Below are 23,310 nucleotides of genomic sequence, written 5' to 3' on the forward strand. Positions count from 1 at the left end.
AGTGCCTAACACTATCTTAGGCAGGTATGTTCACTGCTTTTCACTCCACTATGGAAGATTCAATACTCTTAATATCCCTATATCACATCTTTGCCTGGCTTTGTAGTGTAGCAAAAGCCAGGTGACTCTCCAGGCGTGGGGTTTTTTTGGTGAGTGTTCCTCATCTATAGGTCCAGCAGTCATGTAGGGGTTACAATAATTGACACTTATGAGAGGCAACGGATGGACGTCTGCTAAGTAAACCAGTGCTTTTCTTCAAAATATCCTGCATTTGGTCCGCATCAACATGCTTAACAGCTTAAATATTTTATGTGTTTTCAGGCTTAGGGGTTTTTCTTTCCCTCCTCCCTTCAGAGGTCTAGATTTTAGGTATGGCTCTTCTATACAGTGATGAGAACGGGAGGAAAGTTAACCTCACCTTGTGCAACACAGTGTTGTGAGAAAGTAATAGCCCCGGTCCCCAGAAGAAGTCTAGTTGTGTCAGCTTGTTGCTGTGCCAAAATTAAATTGTTTTGCTTTTTTGGCACTGATGAAGTTATACAGCTGCTAATTCCAGAGCTACCTCGGTGAACCCTAGCTTGGGGGTCTCTGCTTCACAGTGTAGCTGTGGATGACCATAGTGTGGTACGAGGCTCAGGGTCTAGTACAAAACTCTCTGCAATCACTTGGAGAAGTTTTTAAAGCTCAGGCTATTGAAGCCAGTGTGTGCCTGGCATTTAACATTCTCAGTGTGCATTATTTATTTTCAAATAACAAAAAAGACTGTATGAAGGGTCTTTCTCAAAGTTGCTAAACTGTCACCATTTTGACTGTAATATTAATTTCAGGTTTCAATAAAGATGATCTGCCTTGCATTGTAAAATTAAAGGTGTTGCTCAGAAGGATATATTATTCAAAATAACATGTACTGTGCCCTACACATCAAATAAATGTAGATTTTAAACACACAATTTAAATATAATGTAGATTTTTAAACACACAATTTAAATGTAATTCTTCTTTACTATTAATTGCATCCCATTGTCTCTCATATTTCTCTTGATTTCCCTACAACTTAAATAAATGTTTAACACCTTCAACTCCCAATCATTTCAATAGCCACTGAGAATCAGGATAGGATGTAAAGTTACTGTTTCACCAGTAAAAGATACTTTTTTTAAGAAACAACTATAAAGCAAATACAAGAAGATCCTTTTTTTGTTAGAATTAAATAAATGACTATTGAGCCTGTTCCCTGAAGCAGGATCTAATGTAGTCACAGCTGCAGCATTCCGCGCATATAAAGAATTTTATACCAGTTAAAAAAAAAAAAAAAAAAAAAAAGATTTCAATAAAAAGTCACCTTTCAAAAATGGAGAACTGCTGCTAGTGAGTTATGTATCTCGACAGGTATCCAATATTTACCCCTGGAGGGATTTCTTCTTACAGAGGTTCTAACTCCCTACCAAATGGCAGTGCTCACCTTCCCAGTCATTTGGACAAGGGTTAGCACGATAAAATGATTTGTTATGCCAATAAAGTTTTTGTTACACTGTAAAATGGTTTGTTACGCTACTACCGCTACATAAAAATTTTATGAAAATTAAGTAGGTTGTAAGGTCCAAACTACAGGAAGAGGCTACTTTTAGGACTAGCTACCAGGAAAAGAAAAAAAGAAGGATCTTCTGATCTACAATTCTTCAGTACTGTAAAAAGACAACCTAAACGACCTTTTAACTAACAATTGAAATTGGTGCCCCAATTAGGAAAGCAGTTATGCATCCGCAATGAATGGGAACTTCCTCAGGTCAACAGTACTCAGAAAATGGCAGAAAACTGCAACGAGTTTGATAAGCTAGGTGGTGAGCTCTGTCCTATGTGACAGTAAATTAAACAAGCCTAAACTACAATTCAGAATGGAAACTGGAGTACACAGTCATGGTACGCTAATCACAATGTGTCACAGATGGGATAGCAAGATAATAAGACTGGAAGAAAATCTTACTTTGTGTATGGGATTTTAATTTTAACATTGTGTATATCAGTTCAAAGCAGTATCTGAAACAGGCAACTATTTAATTCACAGTCAAGCCTGCAATGAATTGTATCCAGAATTTATTTATGATTGTTCCAGGCAGTCAGTCACTCCATAAGAAAGGGAAGGCCTGTTACATCTTACGCTATAAAATTATTACATAATTTTTATACTTTCTTATTTTCATATTTCTTTTAGTTTGTATATATTAAATGTTTTTATTCTATTATTCTAATATTAATATTTGTGTTCCTGTCATGTGGTAAATTTTGACCAGAACTTTACAGTTCCTGATTTCAACAACCAGCTGTATTTCCACTGAACATGAAATCTGTTTCTAATCACAAGAGTTCTAGAAAAATTTCTAACACAATAAATTTTTTCTTATATAAGTGAGGAAGTATTGGAAATATTTATGTTTTTCTCCGTTTAAACCAACCATATTTCAGTTACCCTTGTACAGGCTTACTGAAGCAGAGTGAATGACACTGCATTGTGAGGGGAATTTGCTGCAAATGAAGAGGTCGTGGGAGAAGCAACCTGCTTTGAGTGTGAGGCCCCCACAAGAGTAAGGAAGGTGCAGTCATTTAAGCTTTGCAGATGTAGTCTGCAAAATTCTTCTGCAAGGCCTGCTTGCACAGAAATGTTGTAATGCATGTTGACATACACAGGGCTGGGCCTCAAGAGAAGTAATTTTATCTTCACTGGAAGAGATCTTGACTCACAATCTTTGCTGCCTGACTGAAAAACAGTCAGGAGAAGGCTTGTGTAGATGCATGTGATGTCACTGGTGCACTAAGCAAGTGCACTAATTCAGACCTAGATTGTCAAGTGGAAGTTCATTAATCACTGCTGTTGCATACAAGTTTATCAAATGTTGTTTAAAAGCAGTAGCAAGGAGAAAGCACTTGGCATCTTACAAAAGCCATTTGGTAATGCAGAGAAATTATCTTGAACTTTTAGACTACTGCATTCTAGACAGTTGGACAGTTGGACAGTTGGACAGATACTGATTTTTTTCTTTCAAAAGAGAAATGTTCTTATCTTGAAAAAAAAAAGTAAAATCTAAAATTTGAGAATTATTTTAAAGTAATGAGTGAGATTTATTCTATAGAATCCTTTTACTTTGCAGTAGTTACTGGTCAATTAGTAAAACATCTTGAAGTACTGAATAGACCAGAAATATCCAGCCTTTCTGGTTGCTCATACCAGGCAGCTCACCTGACTAGCAGAGAGACTGCATCTCTTCTCCCACTGGCTGACAAGCACTGCTGGCCATGGTTAGGACCGTGAGCCACAAGCACTTACGTTTTCAGAATAGGTCCAGACATCAGAACTATGTGCACCCTCTCAGGGTGGGCTGGTTGCTACGTACTACACACAGCTATGTAGAGAAAGAGCTACTACTTCTAGGAGATCACACGCAGCTCATGCCAAACAACCTTTCATCACAAACAGCAGCAGCCATCAGATTGGGGAGAGATTGTGGCCAAGACCGGGCTGCTGCTGCCAGAGCAACTCATCCAGCCCCAGCGCTTCCCTACACTGCAGACTTTTTACAAAGACTTGGAGGTTTTGACTGGTATTGCAACTACAAAATGTGGATCACGGAGGTAGAGTATTCTGATAGTGCAGAGTCCCAGGACAGAATAAATAATATTGTTAAATATGAATGAGTATGTTTAATTCCTAATACTTCTCTGACTATTTTCAAGTGTTACATCCATATCTCACTTTGGGAAGAAACTTAGACACATATCATGTAAAATTTATTTACATTCAGGGCTGAATAAATACCATCATTGATTGTGAACTTCGGAAAGGTTTAGGTAAATTAATTTTGGACAAGTCTGCTCTCCTTTGCTGTACATGCCTCAGTGAATGAGAGCCAAGCACTTCAGTTAATTTTCACCTGTCCCAGCAAAGGACAGAATGGGGACTATGCCTGTACAGAGCTTTATGGGATATAAGCAAAGAGAAGAGCAGTGCACATTTTAATAATGCAAATGTAATTATTTAATGCAAAATACAACTAAAAATCTATGCTGCTCTCCATCAACTACTACATCCCCCTTTCAGGACAGAGACACCCAACAGCAGCAGGCTGCATGCAAAAGGACTGATGGAATCTGAGGACAAAAAGAAACGGGAACTTACAGAGAGGAGTATTTGGATAGCGCTGTGAATGACCTCTAGGTACTGGAAATCAATTATGCAGCCTGTCACAGAGACGTAGGAGTAATCATCTAGGATGCCAGGGGCAGAAGGACGTACCACTCTTCGTATGCAGCCGGGACCATGTTCCCGCCACCAGGAGCGATGCATTGAGATGTTAAAGGTCATGAGATCCGTTTCCTGGAAGACAGGGAGGTAAAAAGCGTGAAAACCTCTAATTTAGTATTATTTAAGGTAAAGCAAGGGAAATAAAAGAAGTTGTCAATTATTAAAAGGAAAAGAAGATTAATAAATTGCCTTCCCGCTCACCTCAATAATTTTAACATGAAAGTAGGTCATTAAAGGGGACAAAGAAAATTGCAAACATTTATCATTTATTTTGTAATTGTGCATAGGAGCTTCTGCCTGGCAGAAGAACTGTCCTACCAGGTACTGTACAAAACACTGTGCATATCCTACATCTCCATGGACTTACAGCCTGAAAAGGAATTACATTGTTACTTGATTAGAATGTGACTCAAGCGTTAATTTTTTTAATAGTCAACAGAGACAGTTTTACCCCATGGTACTGGAGGCAATCTAAACCAAACTTCCACCATATTTTTTTTGAAGTAACAATTATAGCTATCATTTTCAGTAGGACCACAGCTGGGCAGACTGTTCCCGCTGCCAAAGATTCAACTGAAAGTTTGCCTCCAGCCAAGCACCCTGCTCTCTTTTCTCCCCTCTGCCCCCATAGAGATTACCATCATCTCAGTTTAGCTAAGAAACCTGCTTCTGTGAACTGAGCTGGGTTTAAAATAGACGCAATAACTTCTCTTCACTCAACCACACACCTCCTGCCTCAACCGCAGCTTAGATCTACCGTAACAGGTACTGGCTGCATTGTAGCACACACAGGAAGTATAACCTCTCCATTTTAGCTAATGTCAACCCACTTCCCCTTGCAGCAGTGAAGGTGGCAAACATACCAACGTACTAGAGATTTTCTAACAGCTTATCTGTGAAGTACAAACAGGAAAATTCATCTGAATTAACAACAGATTTAGGTCTTTAGGTCATGCTCAAGTAAGATACACTGAAGCTGAATGGATGCCCTTTAAGTGCAAAAAAACCCCATCCTCACTGGAGATAAATGAGAGATGAATTATACTGATACTTTAAACAATTAATTCAGACTTACATTTCTGTTTCCCCATCTCAACTCCAAGGTAGTAAAAAAAACGTGCAAAATTGTCAGCCATATGTGCACAAAATACTAGTTTGTGAGCGCTGCCCTGACACTCATTCAACCTTTGCATCCCACTCTGAAAATCTGTTCCATCAGTCTGTCTGCAGCTGTTTACTTTCACCCTGACCAAAGGGACATTCAGTGCAGATTCTAGCTGCAGGAAGTTTTCTTGTTGTTTTCCTCTGTTACCTGACTTTATTCTGGCCGCACCTGAAAATTACTGGGTGAATTACATCCTGCCAGTCTCTGTTACTGCCAGAGAGCAGTAAGAAATCTGCCTTTCTAATTTGCTGCTTTGCTCTACGTAACTTCTTTACCCTCAAAATGCAGACATGCTGGAGCATTATTTACAGTGGATGAGGCATTTGTCTTTTGACTTTGCATGTCATTCCTTGATAGCGGTTTAGAAAATTTTCAGCTGCAGTATGTGAATTGTGAAATCAGAAGTTGACAGACAATTTGGTTTAATGAAAATATAACTATAAATATATAGTCACAGGAAACAGCCAAGGCTTTCTGTGTACAACAATGCCAGAGATTGCGCAGTGTTGTCAAGTGCTTTCAACAGTTGTCAACTGTAAGAAATGCCATTTGTCAAACAGCACACACATATTCACTCTCATCTATTTCAGTAACTCTGTTGAGTAGAAATATGGATTTGTCATGTGGGTTAGTGAGGTAACGCTTTGTTGTCACAACTGTAGGAATAAATTGTTGATGGCATTGATGTCACAGCTTTCTTTGCTCTCAAGGGTTTTTTCCCCTCCTTTTTTTTGGGGGTGGGGTGGGTGGGTTTTAATATTTGATTGTTATGCCATGTTTAGTGTTTGTGCTTGGATAGTTCACAGCCAATGGCAAAGAAAAATGGTGCATAGGGAAGCAGCTTGATAAATGATGCCGACACATTAAATCTGGCATGTGGTCAGTACAAACACCTCTTGTAAATAAAATCTCTCATTTCTGGAAAACTGTTATGTTTCATTCCTGGGGAGATATAAAAAAAAAAGCCTAAGGTGACGGTCATGTTTAGAGAAGTCCCTCTGACCTTGTTTACTAAGAAACTGATGAACATGAAACATGTTTCTTATTTCAAGGCTGCTGGTGATGCAGTGAGAGAAGGAAGCAGCAATATTATAGTTAAAATTCTTGGATTAAAACCAAAAGAGACGTCATCACAGCACTTGCTGCTCTTTCTTTTTTTAATTATTATTCAGAAATTAGGGATAAAGGCTGGGACAAGAGCTTTTCATAATTTTCACTGTGTGTATTACATCCTGAGTCCTCAAGGCAGGTAAAAGTGGATAATGACGGCCCAGCAAAGATCAGTTTTAGAAATGCAAACAAAACCACCTGGTGCATTACCTTGACCTCTAAAAGATCACTTCACAAAATGGCAGCCGTAAGCTGTTTGAGCTGATAAATGTTAAGCTGCCAATCAATAAAAGAAAGCTTGACAAAAATCAATTTTATTTTTTTTTTAGCGGCTGAAGCACACTCCTCTCTAACATCTCGGAGATTCTTGATCCATAAAGTGAGTGAAATGTGCTAGGCATTAAAAAATTAACCCGTATCTCTATTGTCATTTACAGAAGTATAGAAAATTCAAAGACTCTTTGCCTGGGTGTATTATGCTTGGATTTTAAATACCAGTGAACTTCAGTATTTGTGAATTCAGAGCTTGGAAACCTGGTACATGGTGAAAAAGCTGCTGCAGAAGTGGCTTTTTCTCAGTTTTATGTTTAATAAAAGTTAATAATTCTTTCAGAAAGTAGAAGCAGATGCTTGAAGTTTTCCAATAGATCATGAACTATTTTCCAATGTCACAAGCAATCATTAAGCAAATGCCTATAAAACACTTAATCTTCAGCAGGTGATGTAACGTAAACTGCTTATTTCTTATAGAAGAATGCTGCTGCTTCATAGCAAGAGACTCAATTTCAGGCTCTGTACAAGAGGCATCAAGTGGCCTCTTTGATGAATCCAGTTGGGATTCATTTAAAAAATTAAATTTCAGTCATGGATGGAAAATTGCTGTCTTCTGAGCTTCAGACTCATGACATATATCTTAACTTCAATACCACATATCAGCAGGCAAACTATACTTCCTCAGCAGGTGACCTCTCATACAGATGCCATAAACGAAGAGTAGGCAGAACACAGATAATGGGACTTCTAGGAAAATCATGTGGGACTTAGGGCAGTCACACAGGCATGGGAAACTTTGCATCCTACTCCTCCCTTTTTCAGTCAGCACTGAAGCAATACTCCAGTCTGTGGTAAGAAGTTTGCTCCTGTGCGTAGGACTGGCCCAATAATCACGCTTCTACTGATGTAGAGTTCCACTTAACTGTCTACGGCGTTTTAAGCTTTTAAACTATGTATAGGATTTGTGTTGGCTGTCAGCCCAAGGATTAATTTTGATCATTATTGGAAATCATTGCTATGGCAGGTACTTCCTTTTAGGTGAGATGTAATCCCTTTAAGTCCAAATAATACTGACTTCTAAGTGCTTGGAGATAATCTTTAATTTCATTATATCTGCTTAAATTCTACATTTGGTTTCAAGTGGACATTTTCTATTGGGCAGGGCCTTGAGCAACCTGATCTAGTGAAAGATGTCCCTGCCCATGGCAGGGAGGTTGATCTAGACACTCTTTGAAGGTCCTTTCCAACCCAAACCATTCTATGATTTTGATTCTATTTTTAGGTAGTGAATCTAGATAAATTTTAAAAAATAATAGCATAACACAGTTTATTTTAAAACTAAAGAGCAATAATAAAGATGATGTTCCTTTCGTTTATTTGTGTATACTTTATGTACAGTGCCTATAACAACAACACAAAAAAATAATGAGAAATTAAGACTAACTAAAATCACCAGATGTAAAGAAAAACAGACACTAAAACTCCAGGAAAACCCCAACACACCAAGATTGCCTTGTACAACAAAAAAAATATTGTGCTGTGACACGGTGATTACGCATTGCAGAAATATTTTTTTCACTGTATGTTTCTGCTTTTATGACATGCTGCTTTATATTTCTTTCATTCCTTGTTAGTATCTGAAAAATACACTCTTAAGAAAACTGTACGAAAGGCATTAGTGTGTTGAGTGGGATGGAGGAGAAGCACTTATTCCTCCACAAGACAGTAGTCAACACTTGAAATTTCACAGAAAGGTGCAAGAGCACTAAGGCCTGGCAGAGCATAATGTTAGAGATCCTAAATTTATTGTTGCTTGTGTGGTACCTAGCCCTTCCTAACATTTTCTATTTTATTGATACATCCTATAATGCTTATTGGAAATGAACATTAATTAGGCTGAGGCAATAAATTTGCCCATCCCATTTCCTAAGAGTAACAGGGATGCTCTAGTTCTGACTTGCTGCCCAGTTTCTATTTTTACCAGTGAGGAGAAAAGATTTTCCATCAAACACCTGGTCTATAGGTAATAAAAGATAATGCACATAATGCTAGGAAAAAACCAGTACATTTCCTTGTAATTCCCTACACCCAATTAAGCTTGTAGTTAAGATGCAGTGGTGTTGGCATGGACAAGGGACACGCACATTCGTTAGTATCTAATTTCATGGAGACATTAATCCTCATTAGATACAAATGATGTGTTCCAGCGTTAACGAAACCTGCTCTAATTGTAGAAGTACTTTGAAGCATGAGCATGAGCTATTAGCGAAGACCCCCATTGGCAGTATAACCTTGGTTTTCCACCCTGTTATTTCCTGAAACCACAGGCTAGCTCTGCGTGTGACCAGTTATGCTCCATCTCCTCTCACTACTGCTGAACAGATTGGTTTGAAGGCCTGGGCAGATAACATTGAAGAAGTCCATTGGCAAATAGGGAAACTTCTGTTACTAGCTCCCACATTGTCTTGATTAGGATGATCATTTTTGAATGCTGACTATTGATTCAATTTTTTTTTTCTGTTTACTTTTAATTTAAACTCTTGCTTCAGTATTACACAGATGGCTTTTACCTGCCCCATGAGCTAGAGATCAAAGGTAGCCCACTCAATAATTGTGACACTTCTGCTAACACAATGGAACAATGAACCATGCTGCTTCCAGGCAAGCTCTCTAGGTTGAGGTGGCTGCTGAAAATATAATACAGTCAATATCTCGTCCTCATCCTCAGCACTCTGGTGAAGAGATTACATGAAGACCATTCTTAAATTGAAGCACATGGGTCGACCTTCTTGGACTATTCAGTTGTCTGAATTGGCTGAAAGACTAGACCTAGCAAATTCATCTCCGTCTGGTAGCAAACCCACTAAACCAGAGGAACCAGGTGATACACCTAAATTAATTACTACTAAAAGAGAAAATTCACAATATCAAGATCTTCAGACATAGACCATGAGGTAACCCCAGCATCATGAGCTGAGAGGGGTTAAGAGAGGTAAAAATGCAAAGTAATTTTGCGGAGTAAGGTTCAAGATTCATGGTTCTCAATCACTGACATTACAGGTTCACAGATTGGGCAAATCCTATAACCATGACATCAGATGATGACTACAGGAAAGGATTTCCATATCAAGCATAACTACTATTACAAAGTTACACCGATTTAATCCATTTTTTTTTCCAATCAATGTACAATACAACACTTGTTAACCATTTGATTACATGCTGTCCCCTACCCCCCCAAAAAAAAGATGTATGAGTGTAGTGTTGTCTTCTCCTTCTTTCACTTCTTTTACTCCTTGAGCTACAGAGAGTGTCGTCAGATTTTATTTTATTTTTTAAAAGTGAACAAAAGAACTTTTGGAAATTTATTTGAGAAGCAGGCAGATGATCTACCTAAATGATAAAAATAGATCATCTGCGTTGTTTAATTTGCCACATGCTCAGGGATCTCTTTCCTGCCTTGCAAACCAGGCAACTTTAAAATTAGATTTACCAAACTTACTAGCAAAGTGGAATGTCTTTAGAGAGCCAGAAAGCAAGAAATCAACAAGAGAAGCATACTGCTGTCTTCTTTATGCAGCATTAGTATTAGTCACAAGAACAAGTCATAAGAACCAGCAAGGGGCTGTTTTCTGAAACTTGTTGCCCCTAAACATGAGCTCTGATCTTTGGCATTATTTGGATCTATGCTCAAATCCCAACTCCATGGCTTATGCTTTTTCCTTGGTCTATCTCCCTTTTGTGGCAGTCTCTCTGTCTGAGAAACAGCCCAGAGAGGTGACACAGTACGGCAGAAAAAAGGTCCAAGCCCAAAGGAAAAAATGGCATGAGACAGAGTGACTGGATCAATATAACCCTTACTCATCACTTCTCATAGCAGGTTCAACACGAGCACAAAGAAGTCATGTCTGCCCAGAAAAGCTGTTGTGCTCTGGTGGAGTCCTCAACATGTGATTAAGCAGAGCACTTTGAAAATTGCCCTCACTTGTTCCCTCTGGTGATCCAGAGATATGAAACGACACAGGTTTGGGGTGATGGCAGACTGTGAGCACTGCTTTCAATTTTGAAGACTGGAAATAGGACATGGGTTTGTGTGAAGTCAAGGGTTTGTGCAGGTTGTTATGTCACTCACTCAAGTCATATCTGATGCTAACCAAAACAAAGAATCGAGAGAAGTCTGAAATGGCATTCTAATACTGAAGAACTGGAAACAGCATTGGCAGGCCATATATAGCCACTGGCACAAATGCTGTAGGAAAACTCAGGGCAGAAAGCCAGGCTTTTGTGCAAAAGAAGGCTTGAAAAAGGTATAAAAAAAAAAATAATGTAAAAAAGTTCTAATTATGTGACATTAAAAAAGTTCTGTCCAAAAGGCTCATAAAACTATGAACATTTGAAAAAAAAAAAAACATTTTGGAGTTTATAATGTAAAGCAATTTTGAGTCTGAGCAAGAACATTTTAACCTATCATTTTTATCTGATTTTTTTGCTGTTGTTTTTAAATAAAATTGCTGAGATCCCTACGGAGCTATGCATGCACACATTTGAAATACCACAAAATTAAAATTTATCACCAACATATCTTCCCTCAAAGATAAACAGTTAGGCTACAGAAAGCTCTTCCCACAGAGCTCCAGAAAGCTCTTCTCACACTATTTTTTAATATTTTATGTATTGACACCCAAAGGAGAAAGGATCAGATCAGACTCACGTACCTGAGTACCTCACCACTGTATACAGCCTCCAAGCATTCAGCAAATACATTGGTTAAGGAAGTACGTACCTAGTGAGAAGACTCTTGCAATGCTGATTGATAGAAACTAGATTTCTACACTTAAAATGGACAGAGCTGGCCTGGCTTCATCATGCTAGACCTGTTAGTTCTTCTGCAGTTCTCTGTCTTTTGTACCATGGACACTGTAATGTGACAAACCGACTCTTTCTTGGGCTGGTAGTTGTAATGTTCCTAGGAAATGTATGCAAATAGGAGACACAGTTTGTGCCAAAAGCCCACATAATCCAGTATGAGAAACAGATGCAATGCAGCCTCTAGCCAAAACAGGATTCAACTTTGTTATTATCCAAATAACTGTATTTTGTGCACAGCGGTTGTGAACAAAGACAAAGCATGGGAATAAAGGCATGATTAAGAATACAATGTTGCAATAATAGTACAGTTAATTTTAATAATATCCTTCATTTCTGGTGGGTTCTGTGCTCTGTACCTCTGTCCTAACTATAAGAATACCATAACATCTCTTGCTATATAAGGAAATAAATGCTATGCTGGAGATAAATGCACATGAGAGCGGCTCCTAAATTTAAGGGTCTGTACCAGACTCCAATGACATTTAAAAGCACCATAAAAAGACTTTCGAAAATTCACTTGAATGTTAAAATTTCTGACAAGAAAAATAACTCCCTCTTTTGAGACTAACCAGAATGTTCCCACCTGCATCCAGGAACACTTTTAAAGATTAATAGGCCAGTTTAAGCAACTGCTGTTGTGTTCTCTGCTTTGCTTGCTCGAAGCAATGCAATTGCTCACAATATTGCCAACTTGTGTTGTTTTATGGCAAGTCTGGTTATGTTCAGCCTTTTTGTTAAAGCCTCCATTCCCAGGGACATGAGATTACAATAAGAAGTTTGGCTTGTTACAAGAAAGTGAGCTGAAGATTAAAAGCTTCAAAAATCTTGAGCCCTACTGCTAGGAACTTCCAGTCTGTGCCATAACTGGCATTATTTGCTACTTTTTGTAAAGCTGAGCTCCTGGAATCTGGATGGGAAGCATCTGCATCATCAGTTCAGGTGATGGCTATCCAGGGCACCACGTGCCCCCATCTGAGATGATCATGGATCCTTCAGGGTATAGGAAAGGACCAACTGGTTTTTAACTGTTTGATCAAAGAGAATGACTCAAGTGTACCCCAAAAACTTAAGGAACACTCAATTTTATTGATATTTAAATCAAACCACATTATTTCTTGGAACTTATGTTAGGAGATCCTATTTTTTATTTTAGGGTGTTTGCAAAGTGCAACCAGAAAGATGTGCTAATTCACTGTATCTTTTGAGCGAGCTCTTATATAGCTCATTGAATAAAACTGTCTGCCACTAACAGATTGCCAAGAAGTGAGTATCTGCACTGCTGAAACCCTTGTGAAGACTCAGAATACAAAATGAGACATGAAACAATAAGCAGCAGAAGTGTATTGAACTGGTAGGGGTCTCTTTTCTTATTATTTTCATTTCAGTTAAGCACATGATGCTCCTAGAAACATACACTTCCCCATGACACTTTTGTTTCTATATTTCTTCTGTGATATCAGGTCATCACATTTTTTGCCCTCAAGTTTTGTGGTGCTGTTTGCCCATGACCTTGGCTTTAGCAGAGCAATGCTTTAATCACAGGCCTCACTTGCATTCTGCTGGAGCAATGACAGTCTCCAAAATTAATTTGTTACACATTTTAAAAAAAGCAAAGACAACCCCTATAGAAACTTTAAGTTCAGATGATGAAATTTGAAATCCTCCCTTTCCTAGCAGAGGAATGGAAACACCAACAATTATGGAAAAGAGAATGTGCCATAGCAGAGTTCAGTTAATATGATTTATTTAATTATTAATTTCAGATTGACTATAGGCATTAGTCCACATTTTACGTTCCTTAAAATATATTATGTATTTATGTAAATATATGCACAGCTGCATTTTATTTATGTATACACAATTTGCATATATTTATATATTTACATAAATATATGAAATATATATACGTATATTTATATTTACCTGTACAAATTAATGACTCCACAGTGCTTTCCTGACAACAACTATCAACCATCATCAAAGGCAGCATTAACAATCTCTTTCAGCAGTGCACTGTACCCTGGTCTTAATCAGATTAATTTGCAGGCTAATCCACCTCGAAACCTCAATAACTGTCACAGGCATCCAAACAAAAGAGAGTTTTTATTTGTCCTCTCCACTCATTTCCAGATTTTCAGATGACTGTTTCAGGAACAAGGACCTCTTTTACTCTGACATACACTCTCTGTAGCAGGTCTGCACTCATCATAATCAAACTTCTGAAGTTCTTTTGATGAGATTAATCAGAAAGATCTGATGATGCCCACTAACTCTTGGATAATATCATGTTTGTCATGCCAAAGGAAATCAGTGAGGTGCTAAGTCTACTTACATTTTTTTTCATTCTGAAGAAATTTCTCACAAAAGTTCCTTTAATCAACATGGTTGAATATGTTCCCCAGAAATGTATTTTTAAATCAAGTGAGGACTATAAAAGGCTCTGGTAAGAACTTCAAGTCTAGGTAGATTACATAATGGTCCTGTTAACAGATGTTAACATCTGGTCATTTAAAGAGATAAATAAAGCTACAGAAAAGCGTAATGATCCATTCACTCTCTAACAACACAGACTTGTCTGTAATCCTTCATCATACAATTTTTTATATATCCTGCTCAAATAAGAACAAAATGAGACCACTGCAAAGATAGAAGAGCATATTGATATTTGAAATTATAGTTTCATTTCCCTGTCAAATGTGAAATAATATTAACAGACAAAGGAAAGAGCAATAATCAATTTTTAGATAGGCTGAGTTGTAAACAACAGCAGAACACAAGGAAAAAGGAAAAGTAATATTAACATCAGTTTACATACTTACACTGAATGTAAAAAATCAAGAATACTATGTAAAGAGCTTTCTCAAATATAATAGAAAAAGAATTTTGGGTTTGCCTGAGGGAAAAAAAAAATCAAAACATGGCCAATATGAGGCCTTTTTCTGCAAGCTGCTGCGTATCTACAAAATACAATGCACTTCTGAGATCATTAATCTTTACAATAAATAACAGTAATTACTACTATAACTAGCATTTTCACGTCGTGTTTCAATTTTTAAAAACGGTTTTAAAAACATTGATATGAGGATGTCAATATGTCAGTGTGACTGCAGAAGGCAGCTGAAAGTCTGAGAAGTCTACAAAGCTGCAGGGTTGATGAAGCAAGTACCACGTTAATTTCAACAAGCATCCCATTGACATGAGGGATCTACATATATTTGCTGGATTAGGGCAAGCAAGAAAGGCAATGAGAAAGATATGAGAAAAAGGATGGGAAAGATAAGAACACATGAGTAAATTCTTACTAGCCTAATTGTATACACCTTGGAGATAATACAGAATTTCTTGTCTGCATAGTACGTCCTATACAGAGTTGTGTAGTGCAATGATGCATAGAGGAAGATTTCCTTGAAAAAACATGTGGCATATTTTGCTGTAAGACTCTAGCTAAGTCTGTGAAAATAGTCCACAGGTACCTGCAGTGGATGTTAATGTTACTCTCAGGTGCAAATGCTGCTGTTTTAAGAGTGTGTTTTTAAAGGTGAATTTCCCTTTCAGTCTCTGGGAGAGGAAGAGGAGCATGAAGAGACTACACATTGTTTACATTTAGCTTATTCCTTGCCTATAGCCAGGTAAACTCTGTGTGCTAAATAGCAAAGATATAGACAAATTCAGTGCTAAGCAGGTCTGAGGGGAGACGGTAGATAGGATAAAGCAGAGAAATTTTGAGATGTGGAGATATTAAGTAGAACTGGAGAAAGTTTCCTGTCTCTTATTGCTCCCTGGCTCTCGCAGACTTCCCCACTGCTGCCGTCTTAGTAATTGCCTCTTCTCAGAGCCAGAGACCGAACAACAATTTTGCTTCTTAAAGCACTGCTGAGGGCTGGCTGGACGAGAGGGGATGGGTCAGCTTTAATTGCTTGCCGGCTGGGCGCTGGCTGCGTGTCTGTGGGCATCGAAGCAGTGCCAGCTCAGGTGACAGCAGCTGTGGGGAAGAAGAACAGAAAGCAGCCCTGCCTGGGAAACCTGCCTCGGTGCCAAATATTTGGGTATTGTCTAACAGGGCTAGGGATCAGGAAACACAATGGGAAAAATCTCACCAAATGCTCCCCTCAGTATTTCCAGATAACTCTCGTGTCTTCACATCTATAGCACTGCAAGACTTAACATCTACGTGTTCTTGGATTTGGTTTCAAATCTAAGTTGCATGGTAGCAATACAGCCAAGAAGAGACCTTTAAGAACTTCAGACAGCTTTGAATTAGAACCCTTTCAACTTAACTCTGGGGCAGGGAAGCACACACCACTTTGGTCTAAGACAGAAGGATCTGAGATGACAGGACAGCTACAGAAGGGTAGCTATAAAGGCACATCGACATGCACACCTAGAAAACAGATACACCTTCACTGCCCTCCACTGAACTTTGCTTTCCTGTTTGGAATCAAAATAGATTTTGCCAACTTGATATTGTCTTTTTAAAAAAATTACAATTACTCATGCAAACACAAGGAGGGCATTATGTCACTCATATATTGCAATCAGGTATGTCCTTGCACAGCATGCAGAATATTGTGGGGAGGGAGCACTTAGCTTCACAAGTTAGAAAACAAGGTAAACATCTGCAGACATCTGAACTTGACAATCCTTTTAAAAAATGAAGTTGTTATTTCTGATTTTTTCTCTTGCCACAGAAAAAGTGAATATTACACAGTAAAGACTTATGACCTGAACATAGAAAATTTAAATATCCTAATGGGAAAAAAAAGAACCCCCACAAAAACCCCTCAATGTTTGCATTCTGTTTCATTTTAAATTCATTGGGAAGGAAGCAATTTTTCAGCTGAAAATGCACTTCCACAGTAAGAGTACTAAAAAACAGTAATAAAAAGACCATATGTCTCAAGGTTTATCTCTGAACAAAGAATATGGCCTAGATAGAAACTCATGAAAAGGAGGATTTCTGAGGAGAGATCTGATCTGATTTCACAGCTTTAAATATAATCTAGAATATGCTACTGTATAATTCTGCTACTGGTCTGCTTCTTATGGAAATGTAGAAATATTACAATTATTTCACATGGTTTTATAAAGTAATTATTTCAAATAGGTCCAAAGTTTGAAACAAAAAATTAAATGTTCGAGATGTCACCTTTAAAATGTCCCTTCACATGATTTTATTGAACTCTCTAACCTGAAGATAGTGGTCTAGTTACAGTTTCTTTAAAAAACGATATTGATAAAAGTTACATGGTTTTCAAAAGATTCCAAAATCTTTCTATGTAACTTGTTATACTTTATTAAATTTGGCTTCTACTTGGGAGGAAAACAAAACAAACAAACAAAACAAACAAAAAAAAAATTTAATTGTTTTTACTGGTATTGTTCAGAAAGCAGTTCAGTCTTTTAAAATCGTGCTAGCTATACTGCATGGTATTTTAGAGAGGTAAAATCTGTGGAGTGCAGACTGTTAAGTCCACAGTTGCCATTTACTTCCCAGTAAATTCTCCCTGTTGTAGATATTGAGGACTGCTGACTGCTGGAAGCCACGAAACATGGTATTTGTGGAAAAGAAATCCTAATCCTATAATCAACACTACTGCTCTGCTTTCTCTTCAGAAACAGCACAGTGGATTGGATGCTTTGTTGGCGTAGCTTGAAATTTGACACGGGAACAGGTTGCCCAGAGAAGCCGTGGATGCCCCATCCCTGGAAGCATTCAAGGCCAGGTTGGATGAGGGTTTGGGCAACGTGGTCTAGTGGAGGGTGTCCCTGTCCATGGCAGGGGGGTTGGAACTAGATGATCGTTAAGGTCCCTTCCAACCCAAACTGTCCCGTGATTCTATGCTGCTGTGAAATCATTCCACTGATTTAGGTTTCAATAAACACAGATTATGTAGGTGTATATGGCAGGGCTACCTCTCCTGTTTGATAGCAGAATGAGCAACTCCTGAAGTCACTGCGAGTCAGTAATATCTTCTAAGGTCACCATTAAATTCCTAAGTCAAAAGTGAGACTTCATAGTTATTCAAATTAATTACTTTAAAATTGTAGATGACTACTCTTTATTCAACTTTAAAAAAATATGTGATGAGAGATTGACAAAAGTAGGAAACAATGTCTAAATTTCATAAACAGACTATGGTGTTAATGTGTTTACACACATGAAGTAATTTTAAGTAGTGGTTGGCAGAAAGGAAACAATTAAACTGCAAGGCTCTGTCATGGAATGATACCCTCTTACATCCCCAAATGAGCTTTATTGGAATGTACTTCCAGAATGGAGCACATGCCGGTCATGGTATATAATGAGAAGAATGAAATATCAGTATAATTAATGAGGGCAACTCCTAATGCTAGCATTATGATTCATGGAGGCATAACTCTCTTTTTTCTTTCTACATTAGTACATTGCTGCTTTAAAAATCACTTCCCCATGATTTGGGGAAAATATCTATGTTCTTCAAAAGTTGTGTTAGTCTGACTTGTCAATCTAAATTAATAATGCTGTGCTAGAATAATAAAGTTATTGTGATTACCTTAACAGATGGACTTGACAGCAAAAGGATGTTTCAATAGCTATGATTAGCTTAACTGATTACTTTTGTGGAAGGTGTACTTTCTTAGAAGTGGGGAGACCACCTCCACTATATGATTTAGACTCAATTCAAGTACAACCCCTCCCACAACTTTTTTAATTTTAAGGTATGTATCTCAGAAAGGCCAAGAAGGAGTGAGAAAAGAAAAAGAACAAAGAAAAAAAAAAAAAGACTGCTTTCTACAAAAGACCTGATTTCTAAGAAGGCAAAAAATTTGTTTTCCCTGAAATAAAAATCATAAAACCTGACAAAATTTATACATGGATTTTGTCTGTAGAATAAATTCTTTGGAGTCCTCTTACTAAAGGAAAAAAGAGAAAACAGCTCTAAACAAAGGAGGTTTGCTCCTGCTCACTTTAAATGCTGGCACAGACGATTCTCTGGACACCTTGTAATTTCTAAGAACTTTACTCATGTAGATTGTGCTAACTCATGAATGAAAAGCAAAAAAATAACCCAAATCAGACAAAACAAAAAACTATTATTAACATACCCTGAGTAAGTCATACAGAAATAAATCACCTAGATTGCCACGGCCGAAGCCTGGTCGCAGAGTGGTTCTATTTCAGCTAAATTGGTATAATTATATTGGCATGACTTGTATTGCCATAGAAACAATTATAATGTTATAAAGGCATTTTAACAGTCTGTCTTATTGTGCTACCGTATGGAGAATAAACCATAATGGTATCAGGAAGCTTCGCAATATAAAGCATAATAATGACCATGGTGGTGACTATACCATTTCAATAATTTAATTAAAACTAAAATTTCACTACTAACTCTTGTAGTAGTGTTGTTGTTTAGCCCAAGTCTTTACTTCCTGTAAACTGTAAAATGGTCTATCAAGGAGTAAATCAGCCCCCAAATGTCATATAAAGGGTCTTAACAAAATCACAATTGGCCATTCACTGCAGGTGTGACTCAAAGTCCACTAAAGAATTTTTTTGCATATGGTCCTTACAGACACTTTTAAGGAAATGAGAAAGCCTGTTAATCTGTACCTACTAGCTTCAGCAATATGCATGGATGAAGTATTGCTTTGGGTACTAAATTCCGATAGTCCTGTACCAAGTTTCTGGAAATCCTAAAAAAAAATGACCACAGCTCATGTACAGAGTAACTTGCCATCAAACATACATTGTGCTGACTGTCCGACTTGCTGTGTGTCTCAGGTCAACCAAGCGTTTGCAGTACGTTCCTAGTGAGAACTGTTGGATCTGTGTCTTGAATGGCCAATGCTCACAGGTGTATAATAATTCAGGTATGCTTTTTAGTCTGATCCTATCTCGTTTTAGTTTGGTTTCCTAAAGAAAGAAAGCTCATAACATCTCAGTATGTACACATGTCTGTGTCTCAATCCCCTCAGGTCATTTTAACGCCTTTGCAAATGAGGAAAGGTCTCGAGTATATTAACTTTCCTAAAGATTTCATTAAAATAAGAAACTAGGAAGAGGAGAAGAACCCTAGGGAAAGTTTGCCTTTTTCTGATATCAGAATATATTTGTGTCAAAGCACAAATAAAAAATGAGGTATCATTACTTCTGCTGCTCATACAACTATTTATATTGCATATTTGCTAGGGTTTCAACAACGCTATGATTGAATGTTGTCAAGCAATGAAATGACTACATTTTGGGGAGACTGGTCATCAGAAATTGTGAATGGTTTTCAAAGTATCAAAATATATTATGAACCCTTTAAAAGGAAAAAGAAAGGGGGGGAAAAAAAAAAAAGCTTGCCCCACTGGAACCGAGAGACACAGACTGACCTTTTCCTGCCCATTGCATTCAGGCGGGATGTCCAGGGGTGCTGGACTTACAAGAAGATCCTGTAAGAGCAAGCTAAGTTGAAACAAAACAAACAGCTTGCATTAGGCAAGAGGTTTAAAATCCTAGCAACTGCTACTGGTTCTGGTCAAAGAGCATGAGACAAAGTCTGCCCCGCTGGCCAGCCTCAGTTGTTGCAGTAAGAACAAGCAGCAAAAGAGCATGTTGTCATTGTGTTTTACTAGCAGAGAAGGATGTTTGAAGACTGGGCTGCGGAAGGGTCCCAAAAAGAGTGAGAGAAGGTGTCTTGAAAAGAGACAAGGGATCTTTGGTAGTTCTTATTTCCCTTTTTGATACCTAAAGATATGTGGTAAAAGCAAGAAAAGTCCAGCCTAGGGTCTGAGAGGAAACATGGTTAAAAAAACAAACAGAAGAAAGGCTGTAAATAAACAACCAAATACAAACTGGTGATCTAAGGAAGAGAGAACGGGAAACTAGGAAACTCAATCTACAACCTATATACAATGGTTGCTATCCTAAAGAGTATATGACTTAAATTTAAGATCAGAAAGCATAAAAATTTCATAGTAGGAGGAAAAAAAAAAGAAGTTGCAGGCTGGGGATGTGTAAGACAAAGTCTTAAAAAAGTCTGAAAAATACTCCACCAGATTTTCGGTCTGTTATGAGCAGGAGAAACTGATGAGTGAGAAAAGAGAGAAAGCATACAAGAAAATGAAAGTGCTTAGGATTGATCTTGTTGAGCTCTACATAGCAGCAAACACTCTCTCCTCTCAAATATGAAGCAGGGAGGTCAGCAGAAGACAGTTCCTGGTTTAACTCTTAGAAGCATTTTGTGATACTTACTTTCAGTATAATTTCTTTCAATTCCTCTCCGTTACTTCTACTTAAAGCCACATGTATTATCCTAAAGAAACCATCTGGGTCTTGTGTGTCATTATATTCTTTTAGGTTTATGTCTTGTTCTAGCTGTTACTTCAGCAGATACGAATCATTTATTCTTTATTGCTCTATTTTCATAATATAGTCCATTTTGTGTACTTTGATCTGTACAGAAAACAGCTGCAAAAATTACATGAATCACATCTGGTGAAATGCTGGTCTACTGAAACCAACACGTGTTTCTTTGTTGATTCCACTGGAGTTAAAGTTTCACTTCAGCTGCATTACTTTTGCTTCCGTCTCTGCTTAAATTTCCACATCCTATGTTGACACTTGTCCTTGTCTTCCAGACCCTACTCATCTCCAACTCAGCCACCACGATGGATTGCTATTCCTATCACAGTTATCTTGAGTCCTTTAAATTTTGCCAAAGACTAGAATCCTTTTTCTGTGCATTTTTAACGCCTAAAGAAGTAAACAAGAATAAAGGAAAACAACTATTATCTACTGCAACTCACAGTATTTAAAAAATATTCTTCTCTAAACAAATCATAGAGTTTGTTCTCTACCATGATACAATATGCAAACAAAATATATAGTCATGGGAATTACTGCTCCAAAACACGACATGAGGCTGTGGCACTACGGAACAGTACATACTTTTATAATATATGCATACTCATCTGCAACTCTTGGCTCCTTTTAAGTTATGAATAGTTACAAGCCCTTCCATACTACATAAACAACAAAGGAAGAGAAAACATAATTCAAAACTAGTGCTATGCTACAGGGGGAAAAATGTTTGTCTCTCTAGAATATTTCCTTTCCTTCCCCCTCCTAACTTAGATTCTCTGCTAGAGAAAATGGGTAATGAAATGCATTGATGAACCTGTACTGAAGTGAATGCAGAGAAGAACATTTAGCTTGCTCAAGAATTTGGCCTTGGGAATGTGGTAGTCATGGAAGAACAGAAATTAGGCATTGGATTTTAGCTTGGAAAAGCCAATAGGAAGACAGTAAGAAACACCAACAGATACAAATACTGACAGTATCACTTGGATAATTAGAGTTTCTGCAGCAGACACATTCCAGGCATTAATGCCATTGTCATTTATAGCCATAGAGTAATTGTTAAAAGTTTAAAAATCTCCTGTGGCCGAGGTTTACTGTTGCACATTAGACTTACAGTAAAATAACCACTGTCATCATATTTTACAGTTTTGTCTAATGCCGTGAATAATTTCAGGTGTCTGACTGGAAAGATACAGAGTGATGCCAATATTATCTTATTAATATTTAATCCCTGTCGTGTTCAGAGAAGTCTGTTTTTCTATTTTTTTGCTTTCAGGATATTAGGGTTGATTTAGAGAAGTATTTTCACTAATTTATACAGGTAAAATTAGTTGAAATTATAAAATTGCAAATATCACAAATATTTCTCCTATTTCAGTATTTGAATTTATAAACTGTATAAAATACCAATGCTGCAATCATGCTTCATTCAGAATGTTGATGAGTGAGTCCAAGGTCATTGCAGCCCTGCTTATTATGACTGCTTAGGTTGAGTTTTTATGTGTACACTGGCTGTCTACGAAAGCGGAAAAGTAACTCTGAATCAAACTTACACTTCTGCCAAATCTTGGTATCAGGCTAATTCGGAGCAGTCTTTCTGTAACTCCCTATTCCACCAGCTAAAATAATTCCTGTCAATGGAATCTCCTGTATGTAACGCACTTCTCAAGTAATTTTTTTTAAAAACTCTTAGTGTTGCAAACAGGTGAGGTAAGTTTATGACACAAGGATGAAGGAAATCCTCCACCACTTATTTAAAGCAGGATTATTCAGACTTTCTTTAAAGATCAGTCCAAAGAAGTACAATGAAGAGTGGTGTCTGTCCTGCCCTCTGTCTGTTTGTCCCTCCAGTTCTTCAGAAATATCTAAAAGTGGCGCCTGACAGACACCGTCTGTATCATCAAGATTATCAGTAGGACACTGTCACAGACAAAATGCTGGTGGCAATGTCATCATTAACATCTTCTTCCTTGTTTTAGGCATGATTGTTTTGTTTTTTGTTTTTTTTTTCCTGAAGCAGAAGATAATGTAAAATAGATTAACAGTACCAACCAGGCAGGGAGCTATCACCAGCACTAACTGCAATCATGCAATTACTCCTACTGCATCATTTCTCAGATGACATAGGAAAAGCCTAAAATTTCAGTTTTCCAGAATGTGGCTGGTTTGCCCATAGTGAAATGGTGCAATAGCATTGAAGGAGCTTTTTTATTCTCTGAAAATGGCTACAGATTTCTAAGAAAGAGTTTAAGTGTACTGGAA

The 23,310-nt window shown here is 37.7% G+C and overlaps 1 protein-coding gene across 2 annotated transcripts in view; it reads right to left on the bottom strand.

Annotated features, from left to right (window-relative positions):
- NKAIN3 (sodium/potassium transporting ATPase interacting 3) overlaps nucleotides 1-23,310 on the bottom strand; it is a 374,474-nt gene that overhangs the window by 88,300 nt on the left and 262,864 nt on the right. For both annotated transcript variants that reach the window (XM_075744019.1, XM_075744020.1), the window contains exon 4: nucleotides 4,172-4,369. In XM_075744019.1, the coding sequence (XP_075600134.1) occupies nucleotides 4,172-4,369 (198 nt within the window). The remainder of the gene's footprint in view (nucleotides 1-4,171; nucleotides 4,370-23,310) is intronic.

The sequence above is a fragment of the Balearica regulorum genome, chromosome 2 (assembly GCF_011004875.1).
Source record: "Balearica regulorum gibbericeps isolate bBalReg1 chromosome 2, bBalReg1.pri, whole genome shotgun sequence".
In the NCBI taxonomy this organism is placed as follows: Eukaryota; Metazoa; Chordata; class Aves; order Gruiformes; family Gruidae; genus Balearica; species Balearica regulorum.